The following is an 18975-nucleotide window of genomic DNA, read 5'->3' on the forward strand; positions in this document are numbered from 1 at the left end:
TATAATAACAGGCCACTTCTCTGTCCTCTCTCTCAGTGGAGTTTAATACATGGTCTGTATTCCACAACGAACCTGCTCCCCTTCAGTACCATACTAAGTAGCCATCCCCGGCTAATTAATGAAGACCTCTGCCACTGCTGATGGCTCTGAGGAGGGGGAGATGGATCAGATAGACACCACCTTCATTATCCCTCAATATCACACACAGCAGGGCCGGGCCGGGATAATTACCTGTGTGTTGGGCTGAGGATCCGTTAGGGGAGGGGGAGGGGGAGAGGGGAGGCCTCCCTCCCTCCTCAACACTTCCAGACTGAAATTGGTACAAATGGAAGGCTATTTGTGGATCAGGAGGTGGCTGGTGCTCAGTGTCTTAAAATGGTGTGCACTAGATTAGAGGCATTATTCTTTCTCCCAGGGAGATTGGACCTAGGTGTTTTACTTTTTGCTTCTTGTTCTCACTGCATTGTGTCTGCTTTCAAAAGGCTTCATTTCGCATGTTAACAGTAGGTGTTGTTGTTGCAGAGAACAGTACAAGTGAGAGTAGTTTATGTTGAATTATTGCTTATTCATTACACAGTAGTGCAATTAAAAGGTGACAAGTCGTAGCATTAAATGGCATAAAAATACTTAGTCCCAATCTCCCAAAATTGAAAGCAGGCAGTTGTATTTACCTCAACCTCCAGAAAGTCGTGGAGCTTCTTACATGTGGCCGAGAAGGTCTCAGAAGTGCCAAACTCAAAGTACCACAGCTTATTCTTTGTTCTGAAAAACAAGACAACAAGAAGTGTAAGGGGACTAGGAGGAAACAAAAATCTCTCTCTCCCCACATCAAAATCTACTGCCATACAGTCAGTAATACAAAAAGTGGATGAAGTGATTTCCCTCTCTCTCCTCGCAATTTCTCACTTTTAGTTAGTCTGGGTTTTATGGAATAGCTCTCTGTCTATAATAGCTTTGATTCATGTACAGTTTGTCAGAAATGTATTTATTTCAGACTTTTCAGAATTGACTTGGAAGTATTCTCCACCATTGTTTATCAACAAAAAAATATCTAGTAATAAAAAAAGTTTTATTGTCACATACACAGGAGAGGTGCAGTGAAATGTGTTGTTTTACAGGGTCATAGTAGTACGGCGCCCATGGAGCAAATTAGGGTTAAGTGCCTTGCTCAAGGGCACATCGACAGATTTTTCACCTTGTTGGCTTGGGTATTCAAATCAACAACCTTTCGGTTACTGGCCCAGCACTCTAACCGCTAGGCTACCTGCTGCCTTATAACCCGCTACCGCGAATACCATCCACTATTGTTTGAGAATTTCAAATACATTTAATATTGGATTTAAAACATATTCACAAAATCCAATCTCCAAAAACATACAACGTCATTCATTAATCATAATGTCTCACACACGTAGAAGCGCAAAGACTAACGTAAAGCCGATTAACCACTCGAGTATGTGGGGTGGGTACCTTGCATTAAAACACAGCAAGGGGTGAGAGAGGGTAATCTAACTGGCCCTTCAATTAACTGAGGACTGGGGTGCTGCTCCCCTGGTTCCTAGGGACACATCCCAGAGCTAAGCCTGATGATCAATGACCCTGCTAGTTAGAGTCACCATCTGTCTTTATAACAGTGTGACACTCCGTACAGAGCCTGTATGCTTTTACTTTACTGAGCCGGCTTGTATTTATTATAAGCGTCTCAGAGCAGGAGTGCAGATCTAGGATCTGGTCCCCACTGTCCATTCATTACAAATTAAAAGGTCAAACTGATCCTAGACCAACACTCCTACTCTGAGATGCTTTATGAATACTGTCCCAGACGTTAATCTGAAGATTGATGCAGAATGTAGGCTACACCTTAAGACAGGGCAAGCTGTAAAACCAAGCAAATAGAAACTCTGAAATACTCCACGTGGACCGCTGAGTGAGAATGGATAACTGTAGGCCTAATACCCAAAGGGAAATGATCATACAGAACAGAGAACAAAAATCTCTATGAAGACAGGATTTCTTATAGACTCTCCAGGCTTAAAAGGCCTACAAGGTGAATCAATATTACTAAACGCTCTGGTAACCACAGTTTGGCCAGCAAAGATTACTTGTCTCAACTTATTGCACTCTGCCCATAGAGTTCGTGAGCCTTGAAAGATTCATAATAACTCACAGCTCATCCCCCTTTGAGCAAGAACGAAGTGGGGAAAGAAGATATCTATCAACATGTGTTAAGAAAGATGTTCAAACCTCCTTAGCCTGGGAAAAAACAGATGGAGCAGTCTTTGAATAAGGAATATTAGCTACTCTTTGTAGATTCTGTACTGTACATGTAGTACACATTGGAGTTCAGTTTAATAAGTGAATTTATTGAGACATTAATCAACCTCAGGAGGCTGAAGGAATTTGGCTTGTCACCTAAAAACCTCACCATTTTTGGAAGGCAAGTCGGTTAGGACATCTACTTTGCGCATGACACAAGTAATATTTCCAAAAATTGTTTACAGACAGATCACTTCACTTATAATTCAATGTATCGCAATTCCAGTGGGTCAGAAGTTTACATCACTAAGTTGACTGTGCCTTTAAACACCTAGGACAATTACAGAAAACTATGTCATGGCGTTAGAAGCTTGTGATAGGCTAATTGACATCATTTGAGTCAATTGGAGGTGTACCTGTGGATGTATTTCAAGGCATACCTTCAAACTCAGTGCCTCTTTGCTTGACATCATGGGAAAATCAAAAGAAATCAGCCAAGACCTCAGAAAAAAAATTGTAGACCTCCACAAGTCTGGTTCATCCTTGGGAGCAATTTCCAAACGCCTGAAGGTACCATGTTCATCTGTACAAACAATAGTACGCAAGTATAAACACCATGGGACCACGCAGCCGTCATACCGCTCAGGAAGGAGACACATTCTGTCTCCTAGAGATGAACGTACTTTGGTGCGAAAAGTGCAAATCAATCCTAGAACAACAGCAAAGGACCTTGTGAAGATGCTGGAGGAAACAGGAACAAAAGTATCTATATCCACAGTAAAATAATTCCTATGTCAACATAACCTGAAAGGCCGCTCAGCAAGGAAGAAGCCACTGCTCCAAAACCTCCATAAAAAGCCAGACTATGGTTTGCAACTGCACATGGCGACAAAGGTTGTACCTTTTGGAGAAATGTCCTCTGGTCTGATGAAACAAAAATAGAACTGTTTGGCCATAATGACCATCGTTATGTTTGGAGGAAAAAGGGGGAAGCTTGCAAGCCGAAGAACACCATCCCAACCGTGAAGCACAGTGGTGGCAGCATCATGTTGTGGGGGTGCTTTGCTGCAGGAGGGACTGGTGCACTTCACAAAATAGATGGCATCATGAGGTAGGAAAATTATGTGGATATATTGAAGCAACATCTCAAGACATCAGTCAGGAAGTTAAAGCTTGGCCGCAAATGGGTCTTCCAAATGGACAATGACCTCAAGCATACTTCCAAAGTTGTGTCAAAATGGCTTAAGTACAACAAAGTCAAGGTATTGGAGTGGCCGTCACAAAGCCCTGACCTCAATCCTATAGAATATTTGTGGGCAGAACTGAAAAAGTGTGCGCGAGCAAGGAGGCCTACAAACCTGACTCAGTTACACCAGCTCTGTCATGAGGAATGGGCCAAAATTCACCCAACTTATTGTGGGAAGCTTGTGGAAGGCTACCCGAAATGTTTGACCCAAGTTAACCAATTTAAAGGCAATGCTACCAAATACTAATTGAGTGTACGTAAACGTCTGACCCACTGGGAATGTGATGAAAGAAATAAAAGCTGAAATAAATCATTCTCTCTACTATTATTCTGACATTTCACATTCTTAAAATAAAGTGGTGATCCTAACAGACCTGAGACAGGGACGTTTTACTAGGTTTAAATGTTAGGAATTGTGAAAAACTGAGTTTAAATGTATTTGGCTAAGGTGTATGTAATTTTCCGACTTCAACTGTATATATTCTTATTCCATTCCATTCCTTATTCCATTAGGTAGTTGTTGTGGAATTGTTAGATATTGCTTCACTGTCGGAACTAGAAGCACAACATTTCGCTACACTCGCAATAACATCTACTAACCATGTGTATGTGACCAATAACATCTGATTTAATTTGATGGTGGACTGAATGCTGCTCTAACATTCATAGCATCACATCCCATCCATATAGAGAAGGTTTATGAGCACCAATGTCTCTTTCCCGCTAAACGCTTGACTTTCTTTAGAGATTACTTTGAAAGCACACCTCACAGCCATTGGTTCATTTAGCCAGAGACCCCAACAGATGATTTATCATCAAGGGGGCTTTCGCGAGAGAGAGAAAAACAACCTTACAACAGTGCTGACATGCAGAACTGAATGCAATAAAAAATGGCCTTGTTTTCGCTGGAATCAAACCCTTACTAGCGGGATGTATTAGTGTAAGCAGAGTAACAATCACTAAATTATTGATTTCCTCATTAGGAGTTTTGTCAGGACCATTTAGCCGCTTTATAAATTAGCTTTCATTAGCCACTTGCAGGATAGCCCGGCTCGATGTTGATTTATAATGTGCAAGATGGTCAATAGGTGCGGGAAGAGAGGAGTAAGGAGAGAAAAGGAGAGCAAAAGAGAGAGCGAGAGAGAGAGAGAGAGAGAGAGAGAGAGACAGTGGGGGGAGACATGGGGCATGCTGAGAGGGCCTACTACACAATAACACATCTAGCATCTCTCAAACAGGACTTCCAACAGCTGCCCTGGGCTCCATGTGCAAACCTCACCATAAACCTGTGTGCTTAGCAGATCTGGGTTCAAGTATTATCTGAAATCATTTGAAATACTCAATTTGTGCTTAATTGAACTTGCCTGTTGCAATGTACTAATAGAAAAGTCCCAAACGTGCCCCCCCCCCGACCTAGGCTAAAGCAAATGCGCAATGTAGGCTATTTCAAATACTATTTGAACCCAGGTCTGGTTCCCTCTCATGAGAAACTTGTCTATGGCAGCCGAGAACGAAAACACACTCCTGTTGTAGACAAAACACAAATACAGACGTGAGCATAATTTGCAAGAAAACAAATGCGGTGGCCTATTCACGAGTCTATTCAAAAACAAAGCAACTTGTGGTGTGACTGAAACTAAACGATGTGCAGTCTTTACACCTGCAGTGAGCTATTGGACAAATCATTTTTTTGTTTGTTTGTTTTTGTTATTTTCAAGAGGCTCTCTCAAATCTGAAGCACTGCGACCTTTAAGACACAGGGGAACTACCCAGGTCTCCAAGCAGCTGTATTATTTGGTTGCCAGGCGGAAAGTTTCTCTCTGTTCACATGAGAGGCAAACTCAAGAGGCTATTATTCTCCTCTGACGTACACTACCTTTTTGTACAGTGCACCACATATCATCACAGTAATAGGCTTAATACAGCATGTCTAAAACACATAACATACAGTACACACAGCACATACAGTACAATATAACCAAAACCAATCACAGCACTTTCTAGAGAGTCTCAAGTTGACTTTGTAGTAGTTAAAAATGGGAATAGATAGCTGACATCTGAATGTCCTGTTGTCATTTATTTAACTAGGCAAGTCAGTTAAGAACAAATTCTTATTTTCAATGACAGCCTAGGAACAGTGGGTTAACTGCCTTATTCAGGGGCAGAATGATAGCTTTTTACCTTGTCAGCACGGGGATTCGATCTTGCAACCTTTCGGTTAATAGTCCAACGCTCTAACCACTAGGCTACCTGTTTGTTCCCTCCACTTAACGTAGAATGTCTAAAACACGTGTAAAATATACAGTAGTTTACACAGCAAATTCACTCTTATAGTACAATATCAAGGTTATATTTTCCTGTAACCAAAACCAAAACGCAGCACTTTGTCGTCCTCAAGTCAACTGAATGTAGTTAAACAAGGGAATAGATAAAGTCAAAATCAACATATACTACTACAGCATTGACTTCTTTACAGTACAATATAACCAAAACCAAAACGCAGCACTTTGTCGTCTACAACTTTGTGTTGTAGTTAAACATGGGAATAAATGGAATTGATAGAGTCGACATCTGACTGTCCTGTCGATTCCCTCCACTTAACCTAACAAGAGAGCCATGGCAACAAATCACGGCCTTATCTCCCTGCTCATTAGATAATTAGGAGCATCCCATTGGCCCCATCGGATTCCCATCCTTTATGTGCTGATAGACTGGCGCTCAGCACCATGATCTGAAACACAGCTGGGACAGGGAGAAGCTCCAATGAGATGGCCATTGAGGATCAATGGAGAATCAACTGAAAATGATTGTCTGAACAGGTTGATACTTTTAATGTGGGTCAAGAGATTTGACTTTGCAATAAAAGTGAATATAAAGGTATTTCATTAACCGGAGTGTGTCCATAATATAACGCAAATGTAAGTTCATTTTGAAGATTAGATAAACAAAGGTAGTTTTTCCACCACTGAGTGCACGAGAGACAATTTGTATCTACAACTGCAATGTCAAAGACAACAGTGTCTCAGGTTTCACCAACCACTGAACCAAGCAGTTCCCTGCGCAGACTTAACACAGTATTATGCCCCTGTTCTCTCCTCATCAGTCAACTCATCTACTTTATAAACCCCTGTCTCGTCACTGTATTAAAACGTGTCAAAGGCAAACAAGCTTCAGTGTAGCATGGCTAGGCTATCCCCAGGCCACAGCACCTTTTAATACTCTTTAATGCTCTTTCTACTGTCCACTGTTAGCATGAGGCACAGAGCCATTGATTTTTCCCTCTGACACTTAATCTAAGCCCCCGTGATCTATGACCTTATTTTCACACTAATTTATTTTTGATCAGAGGTGATAAATATCACATTGACATAACCAACTCTTTGTGCATTGCATCAATGCACTGTTTTGTTTAACATGACACCGCCCCGAGTGCTACAACTCTGACTGGCAGCTTGAAAAATGGCCTGTGTTGTGTTGTCTCCCCTTTCTTAAAGAGATATGCCAAATAAAACAGTACAATGAATGGGTTTGTTTGAACTACAAGAAAATGATCCCTGGGTGTATTCATAATATCAGTATCATCCCAGCAAACCAAAATTGTTCTCATAACACAAAAACTGTTCAGTCTTGCTGATGATTATACAATGTTTGTATAAAACATTCGCCTGATGTTGCAAGATCATTCCCAGAACACATTTAGTCTGTTCTTTAAAGGTTCCCAGAATGTTTCATTAAATTGTCGGAACATTGTGGGGATATCACAAGGTTCCCAAAACACTAACTGTCCAGTTGTGCTGACATTCAGATGATGTTTGTATCAGGGTGCACAAAACATTCCTTTGATGTTGCAAGAATGTTGACAGAACAGCGTTTGAGTTCTTTAAAGGTTCCAAGAACATTTAATTAGCTTATGGGAACAGTGTGGGTACAAGATATGATCAGTTGTGATGACGTTCATACACTGTTTAAGTTAGGTTGCACACGACATTCCCTTAACGTTTTAAGAATGTTGACAAAACACCTGGTCAACTTTTTTTAAAGGTTCCCAGAACATTTAATTAAGTTATGGGAGTTGTCTGGGATGTTGCAAGAATATTCTTGTGATTCTCACATATTGTACTTATAAGGCTGCACAAAACATAGCCACAATGTTGTCACAATCTTCACCTTCATCTGAAGATATTTCGAAATCATCATCTGACCAATACGCAGCGGCTTGCGTGCTCCACATAATTTTATTTAAATTATGATGGACACGGACAAAACAATAAACGACTAGACAGTTTCACAGGCTATGTTCTTACATACAGCAGTGTGAAATAAAACAACCCACAAAACCCAGGTGACAAACACACTCCTAATATATGACTCCCAATCAGGAACAACGATAACCAGCTGTCCCTGATCGGGAGCCACACAGACCAACATAGAAACAGAAATACCAGAAAAACACATACAACACAGTACTTCTGCCACGTCCTGACCAAAAATACTAAACAACTACTCCCTCTGCTGGTCAGGACGTGACAAATGTTCCACAATTTCCAAATGAGTCTGTTTTTATTACTTTTATTTGTTTTAGGTTTAGCATATTATTCCATTGATGTTCACACAATATATATTTTACCTTGTCTTGGAGGTACCCTGATGAAGACATCTTGTCTTTCGAAACATTGGTTATTACATTTTTGCATCTGAACTCCTAGTGTGGCTCTCATCTTTTTCAAGTGTTCTACTCCGCTAGCCAGCACCTCGCCTAAACAGCTGTTCTACTCCGCTAGCCAGCACCTCGCCTAAACAGCTGTTCTACTCCGCTAGCCAGCACCTCGCCTAAACAGCTGTTCTACTCCACTAGCCAGCACCTCACCTATGCAGCTGTTCTACTCCGCTAGCCAGCACCTCACCTAAACAGCTGTTCTACTCCACTAGCCAGCACCTCGCCTAAACAGCTGTTCTACTCCGCTAGCCAGCACCTCGCCTAAACAGCTGTTCTACTCCGCTAGCCAGCACCTCGCCTAAACAGCTGTGAGTTTCTTTCGCCTCCAGATTAACATTGTCTTGGAAGCCCTCAGAACATTTCAAGAACATTTAGAAAATGTTATATTAAAGTTTTACCTAATAATATCACAACATTTTTAGCATACATATTTCTAGTTCCTTGAAGCATAAGAAAGCAGATTGGAACACATTCCAATTATGTTTCCCTACAGATTTAATGGCAATTTGCATTTGAAGTGTCAGTAGTTGCTAGGAGTGGCGGTAGGAGTCAGGCGCAGAGAGCAGAGGTAAGGAACTTTGTGTTTATTAAATAAAACACAACACGATCGACGCCAACACAACCGGCGTGGAAACAATGCAAAGTGCCCAGAACAGGTGCACAGCATGCATAAAAGATAATAGTAGTAGATCGCCAGCACATCCAAATACAAAAACACAACCTGACGCTAAATAATCCCGCACAACACTGGGCGGGCTAACCAGGCTTAAATAACCAAAATCAATAAACCAAATGAGGGACAGGTGCAAACAATAAGACATACCAAACGAAAAGGAAAAAAGGATCAGCGGCGGCTAGTAGGTCGGCGACGACGACCGCCGAGCGCCGCCCGAGCAGGCAGGGGAGCCACCTTCGGTGGGATTCGTGACAGTACCCCCCTCCTGACGCGCGGCTCCCGCAGCGCGCCGCCACCGACCTCGAGGGCGACCCGGAGGACGAGGTGCAGGGCGATCCCCATGAAGGCGGTGGAACTCCCTCAGTAGTGGGGGGTCCAAAATGTCCCTCCTGGGTACCCAGCACCTCTCCTCCGCGCCGTACCCCTCCCAGTCGACGAGGTACTGTAGGCCCCCCCCCCCGAAGTCTGGAGTCCAGAATGGCGCGTATCCTATACGCCGGGGACCCCCCAATGTCCAGCGGGGGGGGAGGAACCTCCGGCACCTCACCTTCCTGCATGGGACCAGCCACCACCGGCCTGAGGAGAGACACATGAAACGAGGGGTTAATACGGTAGTAAGATGGAAGTTGTAATCGGTAACACACCTCGTTTATCCTCCTCAGGACTTTAAACGGCCCTACACACTGCGGACCCAGCTTCCGGCAGGGCAAGCGGAGGGGCAGGTTTCTAGCCGAGAGCCAGACTCGATCCCCTGGTGCAAACACAGGGGTCTCACTGCGGTGCTGGTCAGCGCTCTTCTTTTGCCGTCCACTCGCCTTGGTGAGTGCGTCCTTGACGGCTCTCCATGTGTCCTTCGAGCGCTGCACCCAATCCTCCACCGCAGGAGCCTCGGTCTGGCTCTGGTGCCATGGAGCCAGGACCGGCTGGTAGCCCAACACGCACTGGAACGGTGACATGTTGGTGGATGAGTGCCGTAGAGAATTTTGGGCTATTTCTGCCCATGGCACGTATCTCGCCCATTCTCTGGGCCGGTCCTGGCAATACGTCCTTAGAAACCTACCCACCTCTTGGTTCACCCTCTCCACCTGCCCATTACTCTCGGGGTGGAAACCCGAGGTCAGGCTGACCGAGACCCCCAAACGTTCCATGAACGCCCTCCAAACTCTGGACGTGAACTGGGGACCCCGATCAGAAACGATGTCCTCGGGCACCCCGTAGTGCCGGAAGACATGGGTAAACAGTGCCTCCGCAGTCTGCAGAGCCGTAGGGAGACCGGGCAACGGGATGAGACGACAGGACTTCGAGAACCGATCCACAACGACCAGGATAGTGGTGTTCCCCTGAGATACGGGAAGGTCAGTGAGGAAGTCCACTGACAAGTGTGACCACGGCCGCTGTGGAACGGGGAGGGGGTGTAATTTCCCTCTAGGCAGGTGTCGAGGAGCCTTGCTCTGAGCGCACACCGAGCAGGAGGAAACATAGAACCGCACGTCTTTACCCAAGGTGGGCCACCAGTACTTCCCCCTCAGGTTCCGCACTGTCCTCTCAATCCCAGGGTGACCCGAAGAGGGGAGATTATGGGCCCATCGAATCAATCGATCACGGAGACCAAGCGGTACGTACTGAACACCTGCCGGACACTGCGATGGTGCAGGTTCCGACCGTAACGCCCGCTCGATCTCCGCGTCCAGCTCCCATACCACCGGAGCTACCAAACACGACGCCGGAAGAATGGGAGCCGGATCGATGGCCCTCTCCTCGGTGTCATATAGGCGGGACAGTGCGTCGGCCTTCGTGTTCTGTGAACCTGGCCGATAAGAGATCGTGAACCGGAAACGGGTAAAGAACATGGCCCACCTGGCCTGACGCGGATTCAGTCTCCTAGCTGCCCGGATGTACTCGAGATTACGGTGGTCAGTCCAGATGAGGAAAGGGTGCCTAGCCCCCTCAAGCCAATGTCTCCACACCTTCAGAGCCTTGACCACAGCTAACAACTCCCTGTCCCCCACGTCATAGTTCTGCTCCGCCGGCCCCAGCTTCCTAGAAAAGAAAGCGCACGGGCGGAGTTTGGGTGGCGTGCCCGAGCGCTGTGATAGCACGGCCCCCACCCCAGTCTCGGACGCGTCCACCTCCACTATGAATGCCAAAGAGGGATCCGGATGAGCCAGCACTGGAGCAACGGTAAACAGCTCCTTCAGGCGACTGAACGCTCTGTTCGCCTCTGTTGACCAGCGCAAGCGCGCCGGACCCCCCTTCAGCAGTGAGGTAATGGGAGCCGCAACTTGACCAAAGCCCCGGATAAACCTCCGGTAGTAATTGGCAAACCCTAAAAACCGCTGCACCTCCTTTACCGTGGTCGGAGTCGGCCAATTACGCACGGCTTTAACGCGGTCATCCTCCATCACCACCCCCGAGGTGGAAATGCGATACCCCAGGAAGGAAACGGCTCGTTTGAAAAACTCACATTTCTCAGCCTTGACGTACAGGTCATTCTCCAGCAGTCGTCCAAGCACCTTGCGCACCAGGGAGACATGCGCGGCGCGGGTGGCGGAATAAATCAGGATGTCGTCAATATACACCACCACCCCCTGCCCGTGCAGGTCCCTGAGAATCTCGTCAACAAAGGATTGAAAGACGGCTGGAGCATTCTTTAACCCGTACGGCATGACGAGGTACTCATAGTGGCCCGATGTGGTACTGAATGCGGTTTTCCACTCGTCTCCTCCCCGGATACGCACCAGATTGTAAGCGCTCCTGAGGTCCAGTTTCGTGAAAAACCGCGCGCCGTGAAATGATTCCACCGCCGTAGCGATGAGAGGTAGTGGGTAACTGAACCCTACTGTGATGGAATTTAGACCTCTATAATCAATGCACGGGCGCAAACCTCCATCCTTTTTCTTCACGAAAAAGAAACTCGAGGAGACGGGTGACATGGAGGGCTGTATATGCCCCTGTCTCAGAGATTCCGTGACATATGTCTCCATAGCCAACGTCTCCTCTTGTGACAATGGGTACACATGACTCCTGGGAAGTGCAGCGTTTACCTGGAGATCTATCACGCAATCCCCTCGTCGATGAGGTGGTAATCGGGTCGCCCTCTTTTTACAGAAGGCGATAGCCAAATCGGCATATTCTGAGGGAATGCGCACTGTGGAAACCTGGTCTGGACTCTCCACCGTCGTCGCACCGATGGAAACTCCCTTACACCTGCCTGAGCACTCCTCTGACCACCCTCTGAGAACCCCCTGTCTCCACGAAATATTGGGATTGTGATTGGCCAACCAGGGAATCCCCAGCACCACTGGAAACGCAGGAGAATCAATGAGGAAGAGACTAATCCGTTCCCCATGATCCCCCTGCGTTACCATGTCCAGTGGCACCGTGGCCTCCCTGACCAGTCCTGACCCTAATGGTCGGCTATCTAAGGAGTGCACGGGGAAAGGTTGGTCCAACGATACAAGGGGAATCCCTAGCCTTAATGCGAGCCCACGATCCATAAAGTTTCCAGCTGCGCCTGAATCGACTAGCGCCTTATGCTGGAAAGAGGGAGAAAACAAGGGGAAAGTTACTAAAACGAACATGTGACCAACAGGGGGCTCTGGGTGAGGTTGGTGCTTACTCACCTGAGATGGACGAGGAGTGCTCCGCCTGCCATCCCGATTCCCAGAGGAGCTCCCCCAGCACCGGTCGGTAGTGTGTCCTCTCCGACCACACTGGGGACAAGGGGAGCCTCCTCCTCCGGTTCCCCTGGACGCGGCCCCCCCTAGCTCCATAGGAATGGGAGCTGGAGGACCTGGAGGTGGAATCAACAGGGCCCCGTCTGGACGCCCGCGCGCAGCCAGCAGATTGTCCAGACGAATGGACATGTCGATCAGTTCATCCAGTGACAGGGTAGTGTCCCGACAGGCTAGCTCACGGCGGACGTCCTCCCGGAGGCTACACCTATAGTGGTCCATCAGGGCCCTGTCGTTCCACCCCGCTCCAGCAGCCAAGGTCCGGAACTCCAGAGCAAAGTCCTGTGCGCTCCTCGTCTCCTGACGCAGGTGGAACAGCCGTTCACCCGCCGCTCGGCCTTCAGCTGGGTGGTCGAACACGGCCCGGAAACGGCGGGTGAACTCGGGGTAATGATCCCTTGCCGAGTCTGGACCATACCACACTGCGTTGGCCCACTCCAGGGCACGTCCCGTTAAGCAGGAGACGAGGACGCTTACGCTCTCCTCTCCCGAGGGAGTAGGATGAACGGTAGCCAGGTACAAATCCAACTGTAGCAGGAACCCCTGGCACCCAGCCGCCGCTCCATCGTGCTCCCTGGGGAGAGCCAGGCGTAGGGCTCCGGGTCCGGACGTCGGTGGAGGGGTAGATGGTGGAGGGGGATTTGGGGCTGGGGATGCGGTAGGGAGGCCACTCCTCTCCCATCGGTCCATCCTTTCCATCATCTGCTCCATCGCTGAGCCGATTCGGTGGAGGATGGTGGTATGGTGAAGGACCCGTTCCTCCATCGATGGGAGAGGAGGGGAGGCTGCTCCTGCTGACTCCATAGTTGGTGCGGGATTCTGTCAGTAGTTGCTAGGAGTGGCGGTAGGAGTCAGGCGCAGAGAGCAGAGGTAAGGAACTTTGTGTTTATTAAATAAAACACAACACGATCGACGCCAACACAACCGGCGTGGAAACAATGCAAAGTGCCCAGAACAGGTGCACAGCATGCATAAAAGATAATAGTAGTAGATCGCCAGCACATCCAAATACAAAAACACAACCTGACGCTAAATAATCCCGCACAACACTGGGCGGGCTAACCAGGCTTAAATAACCAAAATCAATAAACCAAATGAGGGACAGGTGCAAACAATAAGACATACCAAACGAAAAGGAAAAAAGGATCAGCGGCGGCTAGTAGGTCGGCGACGACGACCGCCGAGCGCCGCCCGAGCAGGCAGGGGAGCCACCTTCGGTGGGATTCGTGACATGAAGATTGTATTGTAGGCCAACGACAAAGTGATATAGACACACATAATTTAATTTCATCCATTTAATTAAATGTTGTTATCAACAATATTATTTTAATGTTTTTGGGATGGTATCATCATAATGTTAATAAAACCCTAACTAGAACTTAATGGGAATCTTAGCCAATGTTCTGGGAATGTTCCCGGTTTGCTGGGATAGCTCTAATCATTTTATCTGAGTTTATAAAAAATTGTCCTTGTCATTGGAACTTTTCTTTTAAAAAGCTCAGCTGATACTAAACTCAACAAAAAAAGAAACGTCCTCTCACTGTCAACTGCGTTTATTTTCAGCAAACTTAACATGTGTAAATATTTGTATGAACATAACAAGATTCAACAACTGAGACATAAACTGAACAAGTTCCACAGACATGTGACTAACAGAAATTGAATAACATGTCCCTGAACAAAAGGGGGGTCAAAATCAAAAGCAACAGTCAGTATCTGGTGTGGCCACCAGCTGCATTAAGTACTGCAGTGCATCTTCTCATCATGGACTGCACCAGATTTGCCAGTTCTTGCTATGAGATGTTACCCCACTCTTCCACCAAGGCACCTGCAAGTTCCTGGACATTTCTGGGGGGAATGGCCCTAGCACTCACCCTCCGATACAACAGGTCCCAGACGTGCTCAATGGGATTGAGATCCGGGCTCTTCGCTGGCCATGACAGAACACTGACATTCCTGTCTTGCAGGAAATCACGCACAGAACGAGCAGTATAGCTGGTGGCATTGTCATACTGGATGTCAGGATGAGTCTGCAAGAAGGGTACCACATGAGGGAGGAGGATGTCTTCCCTGTAACTCACAGCGTCGAGATTGCCTGCAATGACAACAAGCTCAGTCCAATGATGCTGTGACACACCACCCCAGACCGTGACGGACGCTCCACCTCCAAAACGATCCTGCTCCAGAATACAGGCCTCGGTGTAACGCTCATTCCTTCGTCGATAAACGCAAATCCGACCATCACCCCTGGTGAGACAAAACCATGACTCGTCAGTAAAGAGCACTTTTTGCCAGTCCTGTCTGGTCCAGCGACGGTGGGTTTGTGCCCATAGGCGACGTTGTTGCCGGTGATGTCTGGTGAGGACCTGCCTTACAACAGGCCTACAAGCCCACAGTCCAGCCTCTCTCAGCCTATTGCGGACTGTCTGAGCACTGATGGAGGGATTGTGCATTCCTGGTGTAACTCGGGCAGTTGTTGTTGCCATCCTGTACCTGTCCCGCAGGTGTGATGTTCGGATGTACCGATCCTGTGTAGGTGTTGTTACATGTGGTCTGCCACTGCAAGGACGATCAGCTGTCTTAGGCGTCTAATAGTACGGACATTGCAATTTATTGCCCTGGGCACATCTGCAGTCCTCATGCCTCCTTGCAGCATGCCTAAGGCACGTTCACGCAGATGAGCAGGACCCTGGGCATCTTTCTTTTGGTGTTTTTCCAAGTCAGTAGAAAGGCCTCTTTAGTGTCCTAAGTTTTCATAACTGTGACCTTAATTGCCTACCGTCTGTAAGCTGTTAGTGTCTTAACGACCCTTCCACAGGTGCATGTTCATTAATTGTTTATGGGTCATTGAACAAGCATGGAAAACAGTGTTTAAACCCTTTACAATGAAGATCTATGAAGTTATTTGGATTTTTACGAAATTATCTTTGAAAGACAGTCCTGAAAAAGGGATGTTTCTTTTTTTGCTGAGTTTATAAAGAGGGATCTTGTTTTTTTTTGTCCAATATTGAAATACAAATAATCCTAGATTCATCACAATAAATATAATGAAGTAACAAAATGGCTTGTAAGGGATATGGTCCTATCAATTGTTATAATATAGGGACTACAATAATCAGACACGTAAAATCTAAAACCGATCTATTTATTTAATGTACATTATTTTCTGTCTGTTATCTCTCACCCTAGACGTGAACATACTGCTGGTGGGAAGGTGTGAGAAGGGAACCGTGTAGCCAGCTGGTGGCTCTGCAGGGGCTATGGGGGCTCGACAGAGGATGGGGGACACAACAGGGACTAGGCGGCTTTTGGAGGAGTGATGGGGAGTCAGTATGTGGTTGGGGTCTTGGACAGTAAGAGCTGCTGCTACAAAGTGAGAAATCAGAGGGCATTGAGACTACTATAGGGCTTTCATCTACAATCTTAGAACAAAAGGGTTCTACGGCTGTCCCTATAGGAGAACCCTTTATGGTTCTAGGTAGAACCCTTTTTGGTTCCATGTATCACCCTCTGTAGAAACGGTCTGACATGGAGCCCCAAAGGGTGATATCTGGAACCCAAAAGGGTTCTACACCTTATCTTTCTAAGCCTGTATAGAAGTATCATATGAAATATTACATACCAACCAGTTTGAATTAGAGTTTATGGAATTTACTCAAGAAGACTGGTGGCTCACTTCTGAGGTCCAGACAAGTGTGAAACTATGTTTATATAGGATACGGCTGTGTGTGTGTGTGTGTGTGTGTGTGTATGTCCATGCATTAGTGAGTGTGTGCGTTTGTTCATCTTTGTGTGTACAGTATATGTATGCGCTCACTTGCCTGCGTATGCGCATGTGTGTAACTGTGTGTACATTCATGCTGGGCTGGGGATAGGGCCACAGGTGAGATCTCTCTAAATTACACTCACAAGTGGCCATTAATTATAGATGACATCCTGGTCAGACAAACGATTTCATCCTCAAATGAGGTCCGAGGGCGGCCCCTGCCCGGGTCCACAGGGGCCCTGCGGGGAAGCGGTTTGGGAGTGTGTGTGGCAGTGTGCGAGTGGATCCAGTGGGCCCTCCGCACACGGCAGGCTTTGATGAACACACTCATTATGCTAAAGAGCGCTCCATGCCTGGGCTTCCCTGTGCCTCCAGGAAAGGTTAACGCCAGAGTGGTTCAACAGAACAGCCACAGGCTACATGAGGGAGAGTGGTAATAGAACCAGTGCTTAAGACAGTAGTAGTAATAGTAATAGACTGCCATACATCATATACAATACCTCAGGCTTAGAACACAGACCTGTGTCGGTGGCCATTGAACTGTTGCTAACAGGTTATTGAAATTGGCTGAAAGTGTAACTGCTTTTGAGGGTACAAAGGCAAAGACGATGAGAAAATCTCTCTCGCTATAATCACGTATTTTTCTTTCTTTCTTTCCATCTCTCTCTCTTTCTCCCCCCCTCCCTTATTTTCTCTCTCTCTTTCTGAGGCAGAGATTAGTGTGTAATTACATGGGAGATCAGTAACAAGAGAGAGAAAAAGGAGCAGTGTGTTTTAACTAGGCAGAGGGAGGTAGTGTGCGGAGTCGTCACGGGTCGACTGATTGTCTTACTTTTAATCCTCGACCTCATTATCACCTCTTGGTCAGGCTGCAGTCAGTAAATGAATCTATCTGCCGACGTGTCAAATCTTCACACATTCTCCCTCATAATCACCCAGAGGTGCCAATACAGAGAGGGAGTCACCCGGACCCGGCCCCAGCATTCATTACATTCATCAACCAAATCCCCTCATTCCATAATTTAAAAAACAATATGCCATTATTTTGTTGCTAATTAAACCTGATCAAATATGTATGTCTTCTTTAAGGTCAACCCGATGACAAATGTAATTGATATGCTCTGAAGAAAGAGAGAAAGACTGAGAGAAAGAAATGAGGAAAGTAGTGCAGAGTCGGTTGTGATTTCGATGGGGGAGGAAGGGAGGAAGGGAGTGGGGAATGCTTCTTCCACTCATTGTAACTTAGTAGCCTCCGGTGCCAGGCCTGATGGCTGCTGAAAGACTCTAATACAGTAAGTGAGACATGGTGAATATATCTGATTTGGAAGAGTCATATATTTATGTGTAGTTCAACTGTGACGTGGGAATGTGTGTCAGGCTGTGTTTTTGAGTTGGGACTGCTGTGAACTTTTAATGTGTCTTGGTGTTGGCTTTACACAGGCCCAAATGTTCTATCCTGCAGACAGTGTTCTCTGCCTTATACCCGCTATTGAACACTGTTCATACACTCGGAAGGAAATGGCTCCATGATAAGTTGCATTCTACTTGCAATGGACATGAGCCCCTTGGACAAATCCAACAAAATATACGCTACCTTGAAAAACTATAATCATGCATTATTCAATTGGCAAGGATAGTGTGTAATAGAGATACTAAACCCATTCCCTCCGGTAAATTATTCATTGAATTCAAATAACAGATGGTATAATTTTCTTTAAATATCTCAATCATTTTTCACATGGGCTTAAAATGGTATAAAACAATGTCTTTGATGTCTTTGTATACATTCTTTTTGTCCTGTGTATTAATATGTACAGCCATATCGTGCTACTGAACAGTTTGGGAATTGAGATTTAACCCAATGATTCAAAAATATACAGTGTGGCTAAACCTGTATCTTCAATTGTATGGCAACAGTAGCATTGGAATATGCCTAAAACACACATAGTGTTCAGAAAAAAACACAAACTGCAATGTAAGGAAAATGTGAGTTCTCTCCCATATACCTCTGCACTGCAGCAACCTTTGCAGATCACGTAGCCTAAACGAACCTTTGGATAATAGTTTGCTGAATGTTGAACTAAAGTCAGAGTAAACATGATAAATGAGTACAAATGGGATTATTAGGAGACTGTGTGTCATCACTCCGACAGACGCATGATGTCAAACTACCCAAGCAAATTCAATTACCCACGCCATTACTCCCTACTGCTAGTGGAGACGTATTGGTCGTGTTAAATATTGATGGGAACATAGATGCCACATTTGTTCATCTCCAAAGGTGAACACATCTATTTAAGGTAATCACAGATGCTAAATATGAGTCAAGTCCATTTACTGTATCAAGTGACTACTGAAAAAAGAAGAAGAAGAGTCTATTGCAATGAGGGTTCCGGCCATGTTTTTAGAGCTTTCTGACTTGGTGAGTATTTCTATTCATAGATGTCACACTACCAGAGGTTTTGAATGCCCCTTTTTTCCCATATTGCTAAATGAATGATCAACTTCAGAACCATCCCTAGTATGTTTGAACTATATACTTTGACAGAACCCACTGTATACATTGACCAATCAAACAAT

At 46.0% G+C, this 18975-nt stretch overlaps 1 protein-coding gene across 5 annotated transcripts in view; it reads right to left on the reverse strand.

Annotated features, from left to right (window-relative positions):
• Nucleotides 1–18975, reverse strand: part of LOC115177005 (diacylglycerol kinase beta) — a 66943-nt gene that overhangs the window by 11037 nt on the left and 36931 nt on the right. For all 5 annotated transcript variants that reach the window (XM_029737446.1, XM_029737445.1, XM_029737447.1 and 2 more), the window contains one exon: nucleotides 672–762. In XM_029737446.1, the coding sequence (XP_029593306.1) occupies nucleotides 672–762 (91 nt within the window). The remainder of the gene's footprint in view (nucleotides 1–671; nucleotides 763–18975) is intronic.

Source organism: Salmo trutta, chromosome 37 (genome assembly GCF_901001165.1).
Source record: "Salmo trutta chromosome 37, fSalTru1.1, whole genome shotgun sequence".
In the NCBI taxonomy this organism is placed as follows: domain Eukaryota; kingdom Metazoa; phylum Chordata; class Actinopteri; order Salmoniformes; family Salmonidae; genus Salmo; species Salmo trutta.